We start from the raw sequence: 18608 nt of genomic DNA, 5'->3' as shown, positions 1-18608 counted from the left end.
CCACTGTAGCCAATGACAAGCAGAGACACCACCTGAACTGGTTGTGAGTAAGGAGGAAGGCAGGTGGGGATTGGCTGAGGGTAGGCTGAGGTGGGGGGGGGCAGTGGCTCATTCTCTCTCATGGACTAGACTCCGCTGCTCATTGATAGCCAGCAGGGTTTTTTCTTCCTGTAAGAGGGTGGTGACCTCCAGTTGCAGTTCGACTACAGCTCCCATCAGCCTCGAAAACCAGCAAGACAAAATGGCCCGCAAGTCATAGCCCAGCAACAGCTGGCGGGCATCACATTGCCCACCCTTCAGCCACCAGCCTACCCCAAGAGCAGTGCATGCATTACACTGGGCAGGATTGGATCCACTTTCCTTGAGTGAATCCCAAGCTTGCTTTCAACAATGTGGCTACCTGTCTCCTACCCTGTACCCCAATCTGGTTCCTCTATGTCAGGCCTGGCCTTCAGTTTTATGCCACCAATACTTGGCCTCCCCTCACCCCACCACCCCCTTGCAACGTTTTGGCTGCCATCATGAAACTGGTTGCCTCATTGCGGCTGCTGGACTTCTCAAGCTGGTCCTCTCTTGACCATTTTTTGGATCAGTGTTAAAAGCTCCAAGTCATCTCATGTGAGATTTTTGTTGTTGTTCTTGTTGTTATGCCCAAGAAGACTCAAGACTTCAAGAGCTGGTTTCAGCTTTCGTCTTGCAAAGGCCTGGGCCCTGCAAATGCAATTGCCTTGGATTTCTGGGGCTGATAAGGAGAAAGAGAGAGAGAGAACCCCCGAAATCCGAAAACCCACCAGGTCTCTAGGTAGTCTTGCTCAACGCTTGGCAGCTGGCTTCAGCCATCCCTTTGCACGCTAATCCAGAAGGCAAGCAGAGAGAGGCCTTCTGGAATAAGCTGCTGGATTTTCCTGTCCTGCCCTTTGAGGTGGAGGTGAGATGAACGTGAGGTGGGGTGGGAGGGGGAAGACTTACTTAACAGTGGAAACCGTTCCAGTTGTGATGGAGTCTGTCTTGGAAAACGTGGATTTCAGGTACTCTGGAGTGTTGAAGGGCAAAGACACCGGCTGCTCGGGTCCGGCCACTGGAGCGGTGCTGGGGGTGCTGGCGAGAGGGGCGGGGCCCAAGCTGGGTGCCGGCGCTTTGACGGGGGTCAGCTTCTGGATGTTCCTGACGTCGTACTTGGAGGGGCGCCCCACTTTGCCGGTCTTGAAGGCGATGGCCCCTCCCATGTCCGGGCTCCCCTCCCCCGGCTTGAAGAGGTGCAGGTACTTGACGTTCTCCAGGTCGTACTTAGAGGCCTTCTTGTAGGTGTTGCCGTTCTGCGGCCGGAGGCTCTCGCCCGTCTTCAACTTCTGGATGAAGAAGTCGTACTTGGAGGCCCGAGACATCAGCCCTTGGATCTGGGAACTGCTGGGGGAAGGCAGAGGCAAAATGGTGGCTTTCGTCTCCGGCAGGAGGGAGGTGTCGGGAGCGGGCAGCCGGATCACTTGCCCCAGGGTGGTCGGGGCCTCCTTGCCAAGCTTGCTGGTCATCTCCTCGGTCTTAGCTGGGTGAATTGGCCACGGGACTTGCTCGCCAGCCTTCAGCTTGCGGATGTACTCTTCGTACTTGGAGAGGCGGGCTCGCTTGCTCATGGCGTCCTCACCAGATAGGGAGGTGGCCACGACAGTAGCGGCGGTGGCCTCTGAGGTAGCGGCGTTTAGCTTCTCAAAGCTGATCTTGCGAGCCAGCTCGTCCCGCATGTTCTGGTCATCGTAGCCAAACATGCCCAGGAACTCGTTCATGGTGGTGGCGGCGTAGTCCCGCAGAGACGAGGCCTCCCCTGGAGTAAGCAACAGAAAGAGAGAAGACGCGTCACTCAAGGGGGTGGGTTTCCCCTTCCCCTCTGGTGCTGGTGGGGGGGTGAGGGGAGGGGAGGAGAAGGGGGGACGAAAGAGAGAACATGATCTACCGACATTTGGCTCACTTGTTCGGTTTTACGACTCTTAAATTAATTTGTTTTTTGAAAAAAAGTAATTAATACTGGGGTAAAATAAAAAGAGTTCATCAATGCCAGGAAAATCAATTTCCTAAATGTTCTAGCCGATGGCTTTTCAGTACATTAAACAAAGTTTCATAAATGTCTATGCACTCTCGCCTTGGCCTAATATGAAGAAAAAGTAATTTTACTGGAAGTGAGGCCTCTGCCAATATGCCAAAGGCGTCACGAGCTCCCCTTCTCTATTTATGTGGGTGGGTGGGGTGGCAGCAAGGGGAAGGCTATGGGGTAAAGGAGCAGGGCGGGAACAGAGAGTATAGTGGTTAGAGCATTGGACTAGGACCTGGGAGAGCAGGGTTCAAATCCCCACCCAGTTTTCAGCACGGTGAATGGGACAAGGCAAACAGAAAAACCGCCAGAGGGCCAAAGTTCTCCAGTTGTACTAAAGGGTTCTGATCCAAGTCATGGCTGCAAAAGATATATCAGGAACGTGGTCCCAAACCATGAAGCCAATGTGGCATTTTAAGATTTTGGTTGGTGCTGGATTTTGCCTGCTCCCAGTGCTTCCTTTGCAGCAGCTGTGGCTTGAACTTTTACTATGCCTGACACCATATAGGACATCAAGCACAATTAAATGTGGGGCATAGTTTGCTTCAAATGGCCTGGTTTAAGTAGGGTACATAGGCTGGAGGTGCCCCACCACTGCCCTACAAGTAGATGCTGGTCTGGGTGGGGAGGGAGAGGGCTGCTTTGGAATTGGGGCAACCTGCGGTTTCTCAGGATGAGGGGTTTCAAAGAAGGAGCCTATTCCAGGGCTTCGGAAACCTGCCCGTTTATTTTATGTTACTTTCTTCTTCTTCTTTTAGACTTTTATTCTGCCTTCTGGCCCAGAAATGGGCCCCCGAGGAGCCCTAGGAGGCAGTTTTGCTGGTCACTGGGAAGGACGGTGTGGAGGTCGCTTTATTTCTGTGCATAGGAGGAGATAAAGATTGCTCCAATGTGCCAGTGCGGCCTCATTCAAGCTTTGGGCTGACACGGCGGTTCCACCTCTTGGGTTGCCCCCCGTCTTTCCTCCCCCCTCCCACCAGCCACCTAACTTTCTCCCTACAGAGTGAAGATTTACTGTGGGCAAAGAGTCCTTCAAGCCTCCCTCATCGCTTCCTCTCAACTCTCAGCAAAGGCTTTTGCTCACCCTGTAGGCGAGAGAAAAAGAAAGAGGCCTAGGGGACGTGTCTTCAAGTTTTCCAGGCTCATGACCTCGTTTTAACCCAAAAAGTACCTTTGGGGACACGTTTCCTAATCTTTCACCATATATTTGCATGGTGGCAGTGTTCCTGTTGCAGTGCACCTTGGATCATGTCATGAAATTAATCACATCACTAAAACTTTTCTATGGTCTCCAAAGTATGCACCTTCCTAGAGCAAGGGCCATAGCTCAGAGACAGAGCACCTGCTTGGCATGCAGAAGGTCCGTGGTTTGATCCCCAATGGCATCTCCAGGTACAGCTCGGAGGGAACATTGCCTGAAACGCTGCTGCCAGTAAGTGTGGGCGATACTGAGATAGTTGGACCAAAGGTCTGGTTTCCTATAAGGCTGCTTCCAGTGTCCCTAATATCTTAAGGAAAGGGCCACAGTTCATTTGGAGAGCATCTTCTTTGCAGGCAGAAGGTCCCAGAATCATTTGCAGGCAGGTCTGGGAGAGACCTGTGTCTGAAATTCTGGAAAGCCACTGCCGATTGGCATGGAAGGGCTAGTTACCCCTTCTCTCGCCTATTGCTGCCCTGGCGCTGTGGGTTAAACCACAGAGCCTAGGACTTGCCGATCAGAAGGTCGGCGGTTCGAATCCCCGCGACGGGGTGAGCTCCTGTTGCTCGGTCCCTGCTCCTGCCCACCTAGCAGTTCGAAAGAACATCAAAGCACAAGTAGATAAATAGGTACCGCTCCGGCGGGAAGGTAAACGGCGTTTCCGTGCACTGCTCTGGTTCGCCAGAAGCGGCTTAGTCATGCTGGCCACATGACCTGGAAGCAGTACACTGGCTCCCTCGGCCAATAAAGCGAGATGACGGCCGCAACCCCAGAGTCGGCCACAACTGGACCTAATGGTCAGGGGTCCCTTTACCCAAAGACATCTCCCATGCTGGGATTAGACCCCAAAGTAAACCCATGTCAGCAGAAGGCTTTTAAAAAGTCTAAATGATTCAAGGGAGGTTGAGGGAGAAGAGGGTGCCTGCGGGAAGCAGTGGCCCATCGGGTTACATCTCAGCTGCAGGCTGACAGCCATTTACTCCTGGGTCAAGACCACAAGTGAGTCATTGGTCTGGCTTAGAGTGGGGGATGGAGGAAGAGAGAACTGGGAGAGGGAGGGCACTGGGAGAGATGAGAGCAAGGCAATGAGATGGAGGGCCCTTCTATTGTTGACTGACCCCTTCTGCCTTAAGGGAGGCAAACAGACTTATTGAGAGGTGTAGGAACGATGGCTTTGGCCATGGGGATCCACCTGCGCCACTGCCTCCCCAGCCACCCTGGTGCACCACGAGCATCGCATTCCATGTCCACCAGCCCGCAACATTAAAGGCTTCCTTCCTTGCCGTTTCACTGCCTCTCCCTGGCGTAACACGAGAATCCCGTCAAAAGCAGTTAATCCCGTACAATCCCAAATCTCCCAGGTCTAAGATTTCCCTGTTCCTGCTAAATCTGCCTTCCCCCTTTTTCTGCTTTTCATCTCTCTTCAGACCTGAAAAATGATCTCTCTCCCTCTCCCACGTCTTTGACACCCGCCCGGCTCCACTCAACTCCCGGGGCCTGATGCGGTGAAACCCCATCCAGGTCAGAATAAAAACCACACGGAGAGCAGAGAGGGAATCCAAAAGGGAAATTAAACTATTACCGGTTTTAACAGCTCCCTTGGAAGTTTGCAGTGGCAGGTGGGCAGGGGAACAGAAAGGAACTTTCTCCTTCTCTCCCTCTCTCTATACTCAATGATTTTTTGATTATTATTATTTTTGTATGGTGGTGCCATTACTCAAAAGAATCCTTTTTGCAAGGGGTCCGAATCAGAACATGCAAAGATCCACCACCTCAAAGGGTGGATGGAGGCTGGAAAAGTGGGGTGCAGGGGGGCTCTTTTCTGCAGCACTGGGAATTTGAGAGCAAGTGCAAAGCAACTATTTCAAGCACATATGCCTCCCCCACAGAACCCTGGGACCTGCAGTTTCCTAAGGGTGCTTGGGATTGTAGTTCTCCAAGGGGCTAAAACATATTTCTCAGGAATCCTTTTTTCTTTTTGAGGGAGTGGGAGAACATGTTTTAGATGTATGGTAGCCTTAACTTCCTCCCTGGGCTTTTGGGACTCTTGCTGGAATTTCCTGGAGGGTCGTACTCTGTGCTCCTGTAGGAGGAGAGGGGGTCCAAATGGGGTCCCCCCCCTCTGATTCTGTTGCTGACCATTTGTGGGCATTCCCCAAAGAGCAGAGATCTGAAGGTGCTTGTGGCTGGCTCAGAGCAGCTCTGCTATCGCAAAAGGATCCCGAATTAGCAAAAGAAAAAAAGGAAAAGAAAAAAAGGAAGCGTCCCGAACGGGACTAAAAATAGCTCACAGCAACACACTATATATGGAGGGGAAAGTAAAACACCCAAATGGAAGAGAAGGTCTGGACTTTGGGGGGGACGGGGAGGGTGTCCCAAACACAGCACATTGTTTTCTATTCTAACCAGAAAAATTGGGTGGGATGGGGGGTGAATCTGGAGGGAGACCTCGCCCAAGAAGGGAGGGATTTGATTAAGCAGGTGGCATCATTGGTAGTTTGGGGCATAGGTTGTTGGGCATAGTTCTGATCCCAAGTGCTTGCTGGCCTTGTATGCATACATAGAACTCTCTGCAAGCAAAGAATATGTGCTTTTTTTCTGTGTTGCCCCATAAGAAAAATTCCATAATACATAGCAGGGCAGTACCTTTATTAAGCCAGTCAATGAATAGTGAGTCAGCTTTACAGAGTTCTCCAGAGCTCTTCAGCAAGGCTGGATATTTAGCAAAGGAGGAGGGAGAAAAAAGCTATGTGTTAAAGGTCACATCCACACCACACGGCTTTCCCAAGGAACAATGGGAACTGTAGTTTGCCCACCACAGAGCTACAATCCCCAACACCTGTTGCAAACTACAGTTCCCAGGATTCTTTGGGGAAAGTCATGTGCTTTAAATGCATGGTGTGGTTGTGAGCAAAGTCTCCATAGGTCTCAGTCCCGATAAATTTGGCCAGCCTTTGCCAACCAGGTGCCCTACAGCTCCTTTGGACTACCACTCAGCTGGGGCTGAAAGGAGTTGTCGTTCAAAAACAGCTGGAAAACACCAGTTTGGCAAAGAGTAGATTAGATTCTCCAGTGCAGGTTTCAGGGTTCATGTGGAGATGCACAAGATGCCAAGAAGATCATGAGCATATCCAACTACCCGTGTCCCAAACTACCAGTGATCTGGTTCTTTGAAATATTAAAACCCAGCAGTTGTCTTAATTTGCCACCAGCCTTAAGCAAAACAAGACTCAGCAAGGGCACCTGGGGCTCATTCCTTCGCAGTAAGACTTGGAGAACCTTGGCTACCAATCGCACCCAGGGCTTCTGAAAGAGTTCCCTTGTTGTGGAAAAGAAAAGAGAGGGGAGGCCGGGGAAGGGAAGAACCCTGCCTTGCGCAAAGATGTTTTAGAACATTTCTATTCTGCATCCATTCACATCCATTTAAAAACAGTTCAAAAACTAGAAAGGAACAACAACATGCTCCACAAATAATGCAATATATAGAATCTGGATAAACCACGAAAAAGCAGAGTGATAAAATCTGCACAAAGGTTGGGCAGTGAGAGAGACAGAGGACAAGGCAAGCCTGTGTATGCAGATGGGATGAGAGGCTTCTCAGGAAACTATAGATCACGAACACACACACACACACACACACACACACACACACACAGAGAGAGAGAGCTAGTGTTTTATTTGAGGATGTGTCCTGCAACCTGTTCTTGACACTATCTTAGTGAATTACTCTTCAGTGCTACTGCATTATGGCTGTCCAGAGGGAGCTATGGTGTAACAAGAACAGGACACCACCACCGAGCATATCTGGTATGAAAAGTGATGAGATTTCAGCAGGAAGTTATAGCCTATGCGCCAAAGCAGTGTGAATGCCTCCAAAACTTTGCAGGCACAAAGGAGAGTTGAAAGCAGGGTTGTGTATGACTGCCCTAATAGCATCATGAGCATGAACCATCATGAATGTGCAATGAAAAGAATGCCTGAAGGGGCCTCCAGGTAGGTGTGGAGTCAAAACAGAGAAGGAAGATGCTCTAAACATATTTTCTACCAGCATCTCACCCATTCCACCAGCAGAAGAGATGGGAAGCAGAGCTCATTCCATGAGCTTTGCCAGAAGATCCTCCTACACCTGATTGATGCAAGCTGATCATTATAAGAACAACTGTTTAAGAAACAACTGTTTAAGAATTGGTCCCTGAATATGTTTCCCTGCCCCCTCTTCCCTCCTTGCCACTTTACCCTTGTGTGTTATGCTTGTCTTAGATTGTAAGCCTGTGTGGGGAGGGGACTGTCTTATTTTAATTGAATGTTAAGTTTGCCGCTCCAGAAACATTTTTGGCTAAAGAAGGGGGTCCAAATGCTCTCAATAAATAAATTAGCAACTCTTTCTTTATGATCCTGCTTTCTGTGTCCAAGGGAGACTTTTTTTGTGTTGCGTAAACAGTTGGGGGTAGCTCACCGTGGAGCCTAAAAGTTCCAACCGAATGTCTGGTATGATTTAATTGTTGTATGTAACTTCTCCATAACCAAGGGAAGCTTAAAAGGTAGCTCACAACAGCAACAAGAGAAATAATGTTTCAACCATCTATGGAACCAAACCTCTGCTTTTATCTACTTGCAGAACGCCAGACATAAGTTTGAACTGTGCACATCAGTTTCATAGTTTCTCTTTTACAATTACACACAAAGAGAGTGTTCAGGGATGCTGTTCTCTCCCTAATTCTTCTGAAGAGCTGCTGCCAGCCAGTGTAGACTAGAGATGGGGGAGGAATTCAACTTCGTTTGCATCTGAATGAGAAGCTACCTAAATCCGCACTTCTCGAACCAAACACAAAGAGGAACCCAGCTGTTCTTCAAATTTTGCATTTCTCCGAATTTTGCAGTGCTTTTCTCCAACCTAATAATGGGTACAAAGATACACATGCTAGGAAAAGGTGTGCATAAAGATGCATCTGTTACTGAAAACCCCATACAAAAATGCATTATACTGGGGGAAATGGTTTGCAAAACAGCATACAAAAGTGTGTTCAGTAGAAATCCACGCTAAAATGCTGGCGAATTTCCATGAGGATTTTTTGTAAAAAGAAAAAAAAAATGCCAATTTCTGCGGAAACCGAATTTACGATTTGGAAAAGAAAGAAATACAATGGGAGATAACAAAATACACAGATTCATCCATTCCTAGAGTAGAGAAGTGCTGAGCTAGGTGAACCACAGGTCAGTATCAGCTAGCAACCTCCGCTCCTACCAAGCACCATGCCTGACCACTGGCCATCCTGGCTGGGGCTAATGGGAGTTGCAATCCAACAACCACATGGGGGAGGCACCTCCTTTGCACACAGAAGGTCCTGGGTTCAATCCCTGGCATCTCCAGGAAGGGCCATGTCTGAAATCTCGGAGAGCCACTGTCAGCCAGGGTAGACAATATTTAGCTAGATGGACCAATGGCCTGACTCAGTCTAAGGCAGCTTCCTGGGTTGCAAACATCTGGGATGCACCATACCAGCTGCACCTCGAGTAGCTACTTAAAACTAGGGTATGGAAAGCTGTGTATATCTCTCTCTCCAGAATTGGGGGTTTGAAGCTGCAAGATGCTGAAACAAAATCGACTCAGCCCTGAATGCTGCCTAGATGGAAACCATGCACCAGCTGCTCTGAGTAACACGGAAGGTGAGCAGGGTGGAAGCAAGAGAAGGAACAAAACCGCACACAGAAACACAGGCCAAACTGGGAGTGAGGATTCGTGCAGCCGCTTCGCACAGCATTGCCTGCTATTATCGTCAAAACAGCGGGCGGACTTTGCCAGGTCATGCCAAAGGTCTGTCGGATCCAGCAGTCTGCCTGCTGCAGACGCCCTCACCGCCAAGGAGATCTGCGGCGGAAGCCACCTGCTGCTATGTGTCCCCTGGTGCCTGGTACTCGGCGCCTCTGCATACGAAGGATCCATATTTGGCTCTTACGGCTGAGTGCTGTCGATCAGCTGATCCGCCGTGAATTTCCCTCCCTGCTTGCTCACCTAGAAGGTGGCACACAATCTGGGTGGGAACCTTTGTCAATCCAGGCTTTGGAAAAGGTGCCATGTGGTGGGAAATAACCCTGCCAGATGGTGCTGTTTAACTCCCTGTGGGCTGGCAGGCTCGGCTACGTGTTCCCAGAAGTATTCCCCATTCCCCATAACTGTATATTTTTTTGGGTGCCTCTGCAAACAGGAAAGGCAACCAAAGGAGCTGGACCGGGGAGGGGCGGCGGGGAAAAATTAAAACAAACTTAAGCACCGAGTCCGGGCTCAATCACCTTGTGCTGGCGACAGACAAGGGCTTTTCCTATCAAAGGAAACTGAAGGTCACACTTTTCCTCATTGATCTTGCAATGTTTGTTAATTACTCTGTCACTGATGTGGCGAAGGATAATTAAACAGCTCTGTTTATATCTTATATGCATAATTATGCGCGTTGCCACTGAACTCGCGAAGGCTGGAGAAGAGGGAAGGGACAGATGAACAGAGATGAGTTTCGGTTGCATTATTAAGGGGGAGCGCGGGGTGGGGGGGGAAGCTGGGGCCCACATGCACAAAAGGGAGAAACTTTGATGGATTGGTGAGATCAGGGGGGGCTTGTCGAGATGTGGGAAAGAGGGCAAAGTGTCGAGCGAAGTTATTAAACCTGAATGGGAGTTTAGACTTCATTTGAAGATGCCCTTCTCTCTCTCTCTCTCTCTCTCTCTCTCTCTCTCTCTCTCTCTCTCTCTCATATTCTCTATTTCTTTTTGGGGGGTTGCAGGAGTTCTGGTAACTCAATCTTGAATCTCCCTGTGCTCAAAGCTAGCTTTTTTACACATCCACTCCTTTTGGAAAGCTTCCCCATAGCTCCCTATAAATGGTCACCTCCTATATTTTTGCCACCGATGGGGTGGTGGTGGGGTTTGGAGCCCCATATTTAATCTCTGCCTTCCTGCCAGCCACCTCTGCCTCGATTTCAGAATCTTCCCAGAACAAAAGCTCCTATATCACAACTGTTTAAAGTTCTCCATAAACCTCTCTGGCCCTCGTTGTGTCCTGGTTCAAACACTGTGCTCTATGCTTGAGGGGCAGTGGGAATCTGTGGCTCTGTGCGGTTGTGGTGATGCTTAAAGTCCTGCACTGGGTTTAATTGGATTGGATGGAACTGGCCTACAACAGCACCCATAATTCTGTGGGGCCCAGCCAGGCAGGACTGGGTAATCTGCAGTCAGTCTGGTCCATTTGCATGGTCATAACGAAATCTTAAATTTCTTTTTTTTGCTCCCCTTGTTTTGCACACATTCACCAACAATTGTTCCCCTTCCAGCCCTACATGAAAGACTGCCTCCATCCCCACAGACCCTCTCTGTTGTTAAGGCTGGAAAAGGGGTCGCTCTTGGCAGTTCCTCAAAATTGGTGGTGGTTGCGGGGCTGGGAGGTGGAGGGCTTTCTTTGTGGCAGAGCAGCCCCTAAACTGTGGAACTCCCTCCCCACGAAAAAATGTCTGGCATCTTGGGCTGCATACACTTCCTACATTTAAAGCACACGACTTCTCCCAAAGGATCTTGGGAGCTGTAGTTCACCCGCCTCCCACAGAGCTGCAATTCCCAACATCTTAAACCAACTACAGTTCCCAGGATTCTTTAGAGAAAGACATATACTTTAAATGTATGGTGTGTACACAGCCTCTCCCGCACAGCTGAAGACACCCCTTTTTACACTGTTAAGATATTCTGTTTTGCTGAATTTATACTGTTCTGTTCTGGCTGGAAGGGTATGGCTTGCTTTTATAGTTGTAACTATTTCATCTGCATTTTTATATATGTATATATAAACCACATATTGTATTGTTAGAACCTGCCCCCAGGACCTTACGGTGAAAGATGGGTAAGAAATCTTAAAAATAAATAAAATAATGTAATTAATTTCAGTTGGGTCTGCTCTGAGTAAGACTTAGGCAGACACAACCCCATCTCCTCACAGTTGCTGGTTAAGGTACTTTTGCACACACAAAAACCTCTCCCTCTTCCTTGTTAAACTGCGTCCTTTTACCTTTTCCACTTTATCTAGATTGCAAAGACTGGGCAGAGAGCATAGTGAGTTCAGATAACAACCACCAGAGTTTGAATAATGGGGCATTTTGCCAGCTCTCCAGGAAGTGAGTGGAACTTTCCCTACTATGGGTGAGGTCTACAGAGAGGTTTCTCTCCCCCCCCCCCGCTTCCCCCCAAAGCAATAAATTCTTGCTTTCTTAACGAAAAAGTAGACTATAGAAACTCAAGGAAGGTGGCGCTGGGGAGAGAGAATGCACGCAGGCTGAAAGAAAAGAGTGAAAAAGAATAACCCCCTAGCAGAACAACGGCCAATTATTGCATTAAGATCAGCAGAGGGGGACTTTTTGCTAGTCCCACTATCCTAAAAAGTTTGGGGTTTGGGGTGGGATGGTCTTGGAGAAAAAAAAGGCATTGTCCAATGAAGCTCCTAGCTTGCAGAATTCCCTCTCTACAGAGGTGTGTCTTGCACCTTCATTATATAATTTCCTCCGTACACATAGGACATACTTCTTGACACCTGAAATATATACAGTGGTACCTCGGTTTACGAACTTAATCCGATCCGGAAGTCCGTTCTTAAACCAAAACCATTCTTAAACTGAGAAGCGCTTTCCCTAATGAGGCCTCCCGTCGCCGGTGCCCTTCCACCGTTCGGTTTCCGTTTGTAGACCGAAGTAAAGTTCGCAAACCGAGACACTACTTCCGGTTTTGCGGAGTTCATAAACCGAACAGTTCGTAAACAGGGCTGTTCTTAAACCGAGGTACCACTGTATGTATTTTCAAGACACACACTATTGCTACAATAGTAATTTGTTTTAAACTAACTTTAATGCTTAAATCGTTGAGACCTGGCCCATGACCTAGTGGGGAAGGGTAGGTAACAAACTGACAATGATTATGATGGTTTAAGATTTGTTTATGGATTTTATGGAACTGCAAACCATAACGTAACTCCCCTCCTTCCCCCTCATTCCATACATAATAGCCAAAAGCACACATTCCCCGGAGATGTAAGCAAGCAATGTTAAGTGGTAATAATAGTAACAACAGCAATGGTAATATTGTAAACCGCCTTGGGAAGGTAGTTCTGTCCCGGGAAGAGGTTGGGAAAAAAGCACACGCATAAGGTAGATAAATAAAAACAACAAGGAAGGCAACAATTAAAAAAAAAGGAAGGGAAATTAAACTCGCCGTAAAACAGCTCCCAGGGTAGGAAGAGCTGGAAAAAGAGAGAAGTCTCGTTCGTGCTAATGTGTCCGCCAGGCAGGCCTGAGCGGTGGCAGGCAGAGGTGTCACAGAAGGAGCTGCTGCTGTTTTGTCGCTGAGCCAGTGGCGGCCAAAATTCTTCTAGAGGGGAAGGCCGAGGGAAAGAAGCCGCTTCTCTCTTCTGCCAGCACATCTCCCCGCTCAGCTGAGATCTGTGTTCCATGTCCCTATCTTTATTCCTTTCTCTCCCCTTCGAGGGAAGAGGGGAAGCAATTGTGGGGGGTAGGCTGGAAGGGGGAGACGGAGGGCCTGGTGGCTGCGTCAGAGGAGCCAAGGGCCCACTCAGACACACACTTATGCAAGCACACATGAGCACAAGCACTAAGCCAGCACTCTTTTCATGGTATGTGCCATAGCAATGTTCTGCGAAGCTTGTTGAACACATCTGCAGCGCAAGCACAGACAATAAAGCAGAAAGAAGGAAGGGAATATATTCTGATTTTCTTCAGGAGTTCTGGCGATGGTGCTGAAGCTGCAGCTGTATGTTGTTATCGATGGCATTTCATTTAACTCGCCATTTTATACTTTTTTAAATGTATGGCATTCGATGGTTAGGTACAATCTTGCACTCACTTACTTGGGACTAGGGACAGTTAGCACTTGACGGGGCTTAATTTCAAGTGGGCATATATAGAGTTGCACTGTAAAATTGAGTAGCTGCAATTAATATTTTAAATAAGTTGAAATAATACTTATTGTTATTTTAGCCTACTAAATTATATATATTAATAAGCATATATATATATATATATATATGTATGGGGATTGTCCTCATTTATTATAAATGTTCAAGGTACCATTGATTGTTTTAAGTGGCTACTACAATAGATTAGTCACATTTCAAAATCCCTTTTTAAAATAGAACTAATTGCATTTTGCTTTTAAACGGAGTGTTGGGGCTAGCCCACAATGTGGGGTTCAGGGACTGCCTAGGCGTCCTTTGACACAGGGAATATGCTGCTCATTGTTGAAGGGGATAAAAAGCTACCTAGGTCAGCCCCTCACGCCATCCCACCCACCTGAGTCCAGAATACAGAATGCCGTGTGCAGGGAGCAGAGGATCTGCAAGAGGGACTTACAGAGCAATACCTGTAGGCAAGTCGTGTAAGTAAGCCAAGCTGCACGCAACAGGAAATGCTCTCCCCCCCCCAAAAAAAAGAAGAGCCACCAACCCAGTAACAGCTGGGTAGAAATTTGTTAGGATGATCAAACAGACCCCGGATCCATCCAGCAAACGTACCGGTTTTTCAGTGCCCAAGAAAGAGCATAACAGAGTTGCCAGCCTAGGCAGCCTTACCTGAGGCAGCTCCTCCACCTAGCTTGGAGACCACCTCACTGCTGGGACCCCGGAAGTTTTCGTCCTTCGAGGGAGGCCCATCCGAATCCCGTTCATCCAGGAAGCTGCTCCCATCTTGGGGTCCCCTGAGTGGCTCGGCCTCATCCACGTTGTCCTCTTCATCACTGCACCCCTTGGGCTGTACCATATACACGCCTTCGGGGGGCACCTCAGCGCCCTCGGAGCCCCTGGGTTCCTTGCTCTCGATGCGCCCCAGCAAGGAGTCTTCGCTGTACTCCCCGTTGACCCACTTTTCAATCACTTCCCTTCGCTTGTCCTCTTCAATCTTCTGCACGCGGTCAACCCCCTCAGGGAACTCTGGGCCCAGTTCCTTGGCCCCAGGCCGGGCGATATCCTTTGCAGTGGTGAGGGTGCCCCCACCAGCGCTCTCCCGACCCAGGGGAGGCTTTTCGGCATGCGCCCGCTCGGGTCCCTTGTGGTCAACAACGACCTGGCGGCTGAGCTTAGCACAGATTGCGTTCAGCTTCAAGCCACCTTTGCGCTTGGCAGCCATCTTGGGGTTACCTGAGGTTCTGTCAGTGCATATAGTTCTTTCAGCTGGAGGGAAGAAACAAAAAGAGAGAGAGAAAGCGAGACAGTTAGAGGGTGGGGTAGTCTCCAATGCATCCAAAGCAAGTTTGAATACCGTTCAAATAACCGAAAGAAGAATAAACAAGTGGGCTAAATCACAATTGGCTTCATCCCAAAGCAAATCCACACAAGCAAATTAGCAGTTTCTTCATTATTTACATTCTGTGCTTCCTGTAAGAAACTCAGGGGCTCCCTCCCTTTCACTGTCACAATGACCCTGTGAGGTAGGCTAGCTGTGGAGATCATGATGGGCCCGGTGTCACTCAGTGAGCTTTATGGCTGATTTAGCAGTGATTTGAACTCGACCACCTTTCCACAATCCCACAGTGAGTTGAGCAGATTCCTGGAGCATTTGCTTGAGCAGATGTGTGGCAAGGTGGTTAGAGCATGAGCTCTGGGCATGAGGAAGCCACACTCACAATCCCTCGCTCAACTAAGGCTCTCAGGTTAGTCTTGGGTGAACCCTTCTTCCACAGTCTATGAGTCCCATGAAATTCAAAAGCTTTAATTAGACACATTACTGGCTTTGCTAATATGGTCTGCCTTGTTCATTTTGTTTTGGGTTTCTCTTCTCTTGCTAATGAGGAATCCCTAGGTTTCACTCAAGGTATGAGGCAGATTTGGGTGAAACAGCTAGGCTTTACGTTTTCAAAAAATGGGGAGCAGCCAGAAACCTCACCATAACCTAATATTGCTGGCATCTCAGCAGAGACTTACTCTGGTCAGGCTCCAATCACCATCTTAAAACTGAACCCAAGCCCATCCAGTGGTTACAACATCCAGCCCAAATATTGTACAGTGGTGCCTCGCAAGACGAAATTAATCCGTTCCGCAATTCTCTTCGTATAGCGGTTTTTTTCGTCTTGCGAAGCAAGCCCATTGACAGCTTAGCGGATTAGCGCTATTAGCGGTCTAGCGGCTTTTAGCGATCAGCTGAGAAGCGGCTTATCAGCGGAACAGCTAATAAACGGCTTAGCGGCTTAGGAAAAGGGCAAAAAAAGCGGAAAAAAACTGCGGGAACTCGCAAGATTTTTTCGTCTTGCGAAGCAACCCCATAGAGAAATTTGTTTAGCGAAGCGCCTCCAAAACAGAAAACCCTTTCGTCTAGCGGGTTTTCCGTCTTGCGAGGCGTTCGTCTTGCGGGGCACCACTGTACTTTTAAATGCCCCCCCAACCTCTTCCTCATCTCAGGCACTCCCTCTTCTGTGTAACACCTGAGCCTGAGGAAGGGTTTGCTTCCCATTTTGTGACACTTTGGTTGGTCCTCATAAAGGTATTGCCTAACAATAGAAACTGGAGTTGTTGTCGTTTTTTCTCTTATGGATCAACACAGCTGCCTTTTTATCTTTACATCACTGAGGTTGCATCCTCATGCCTAAGACAGTTTTGGTTTGCAACACTTTCAGAAGGGAGCACAGGAGGCGAGAATTTATAATCCATTGGCTATCAAACCGATAGCATGAGCTTCCCACAAATGCTACAGCAGTGATGTGGCTTTAGAAAAGGATGAGACACCCCACCCCACAGCAGCTTAAGGATGCAGCCTCCCCTCCCCTGATGTTGAGGTGAGATGAAGAGACAGAGACCTAGGTCTCCACCCCTCATTTGTGTCAGCCCCTCTCTCAGGAAGGGTCCGGGCAGGCGTTTGAGTCGTGTGCTTGGCACAGCGATTGCCCCAGAGCCTGAAGCTTTTGCAGCACGGTGGCTCACGGCAAGACAGCCTGTCCGTCTCCTAACAGCAGCTCACACGCAACAGGCTCGTTGCTGAGCATGGAGGAGGTTGCTGAAACATTGCAGGAACCGACCCTTGATGCGCTGTGGGTTGGAGAAACCAAAGTAGATTCTCCTTTGGACAGGGTTTCTATTCACTGCTCAGAAGAACCCCCCTTCTCTCTTCCTGTCCCGCTATTTTACCTGCTCTTCCCTCACTTGGTACCTAGTTCTGCCCAGCTGCAAAAACAGATTCATGGTGGGGAAAGGATGAGAAGGATGCTTTCAACTTGCTCCCAAAGAGCAAGATTTCCCTTGCTGCTTGTAAAAAAGCTTCTGGGTCTCTTGCATTCTCCCTCCCCCTCCCCCAATAAAAATGAATGACTCTGGTTTGAGGCCCTGAAACACAGAAGGAGGTTGTGATCTATCAGACCCCCAGCGACGTGCCCAGGAGCTGTTGTGACATCCCCCTAATCCTCCAGCCTGACAGTCCAACGCAAACAGCCTGAAACTTTAGACTCTCTCTCTTCCCCCGACAGCCAGCGTGTGGCTGCTTAACATTAGCGGCTGACAGCTCTGGGCACGCTCTCCTGCCAAGAGCGGCAGAAGAGAAACAAAATCGGCCACAAGCCGCCCAGGAAACCATGGCCAGGGAGGAGAGGATGCCATCTCCCCCCATAGAGCCCTCCTAGGCCAGCAAAACAAGACAGTGGCACCCACAGCTCTTCTGGATCTGAATGCCAAAGGCCTCAGCAGCTCCTGCATCATGAACAGCCCATTTATGATGAGGCCCAGGTGACGACGATCTAGGATGGGCCTTGCAACACATTTTAGATGTTGTTTGGTTGCTTTGGGCAAATCCAGGCAATTGCTCCTCTTTTTTGCTCTTTATTGGGGAGCAGAGGACAGCAAAGCCTGGGTCTTTCTATGTACAGCGTTCAGTTCATACCCCATTTAATTGCCACATTTTTCATGGGCTTTGAGGTCAAAGCCAGACAGAGCTCAGGCAAAGGCAGGTGATCAGATGTTTTTCCCCCTGAGCAGCAAGGAGCAAGATCCAAGTTGCTAAAAGCCTCTTGGCTCAAGATGGGAGGTCTGCAATCCATGCAAAAAACCTGAATCGCCCTTCTCCCTTTGTTCCTCTCACCCACAAATATGCGATTCCCAGATAATAGCAAAACAAAAAAGACACACACCTGTGCTATTGACACACCCACCCATGTACTCCCAGGAGAGCACACACCATGTACACACCCCAATACATCGAGGCTCCAGTGACACACAAACACGTGCGCTCTCACTCTCACACCCTCCTGTGTCATGTTGGCTCAGGGGAATCCAGGTCGCTGTTTCGTCACTGTGCTTCCCTGGCCCCACCTGATCCAGAAAGCTCAACCAAGGCCTGTTAAACTCATGGCAAAGTCCTGCCCTCAGCTACACCTAAGTTGGAGGATCAAATGAGGTTAAGGTGGGTGGAACGGAGCATCAAAACCAGCTCTGCTAAACAGATCGGCCAAAGCTCTCAAGAGGGGAGGGCACTGTTTTAAACGGGGAGGAGGGGTGCACCCATATGCTTTGGAGAAAAGATGGCTTGGGGAATGTAGCTGAAGGAAAAAGGTTTGGACAGCAGCCTCCGAGGCAGGCCATCAGGCCACTGATGATTCAGCACAGGGAGAGAGAGAGCTTCTGCAACACACACCACGGTCCAGCACAGATCTTTTCTACAGGACAGGCCTTCCTCAGCCTGCTAGAGGCATCGAGGTGTCAGATCCTATCAGCAGCCCCCTGAAAGAAAGCCCCCTCCTGGCCTCAGCACAAACGGACATCTCTCCAACTCCCTCTGTCCACCGCCCCTCCTTCATCCGTTTCCACCCTTCCACAACTTCCTCGGGATGAGGGACAGTCCCGTCATCCCAGAAGGAAGAAGCCAAAGACACGTAGAGATGGCAGAACGATTCAATAAATATTTATCTAAAGGAAAAGGATGGTGGGCAGCAGGGTGGGGGAGAAATATTGCTGCGAGGATGTGGAATATCCCACAGACATGGCTCACCTCCTGGCCTATCGGAGAGCCCTGCAGCTGTATCAGGCCGGTGGCCCATCTACTCCTGCACTCTGTTCTCACAACCGCATGCCCCAAGAGGAAGCACACAAGCACCACTCTCCCCTCCTACCACTTTCAGCAACTGGTATTTAAGGAACACTGAGACTTCAACAGAGGAGGGAGAACACAACCGCAAATGGTTTGCAGCTCCAAAAGATGAGGGGATTTTTAAAAGGCACTTCTCTGAGGCTTAGGCATCTTGACCAGCTCCTCACAGCTCTGCCATCAAAGTGTAGGGCACCTTAGAAATTGGCAGAGCATGAGTCTTTTA

At 49.1% G+C, this 18608-nt stretch overlaps 1 protein-coding gene across 12 annotated transcripts in view; it reads right to left on the bottom strand.

The window, feature by feature from the left end:
- Positions 1–18608, bottom strand: part of CASZ1 (castor zinc finger 1) — a gene marked incomplete at its 3' end in the record, with an annotated part of 444050 nt that overhangs the window by 54357 nt on the left and 371085 nt on the right. For all 12 annotated transcript variants that reach the window (XM_081870667.1, XM_081870666.1, XM_081870665.1 and 9 more), the window contains 2 exons: positions 13894–14490; positions 970–1819 (listed from right to left, as the gene is read on the bottom strand). In XM_081870667.1, the coding sequence (XP_081726793.1) occupies positions 970–1819; positions 13894–14490 (1447 nt within the window). The remainder of the gene's footprint in view (positions 1–969; positions 1820–13893; positions 14491–18608) is intronic.

This window comes from Podarcis erhardii (genome assembly GCF_964252035.2).
Source record: "Podarcis erhardii genome assembly, chromosome: 7".
NCBI lineage: Eukaryota > Metazoa > Chordata > Lepidosauria > Squamata > Lacertidae > Podarcis > Podarcis erhardii.
The sequence above is the reverse complement of the archived record's forward strand: the minus strand, read 5'-3'. Positions and strand labels throughout refer to the sequence as shown.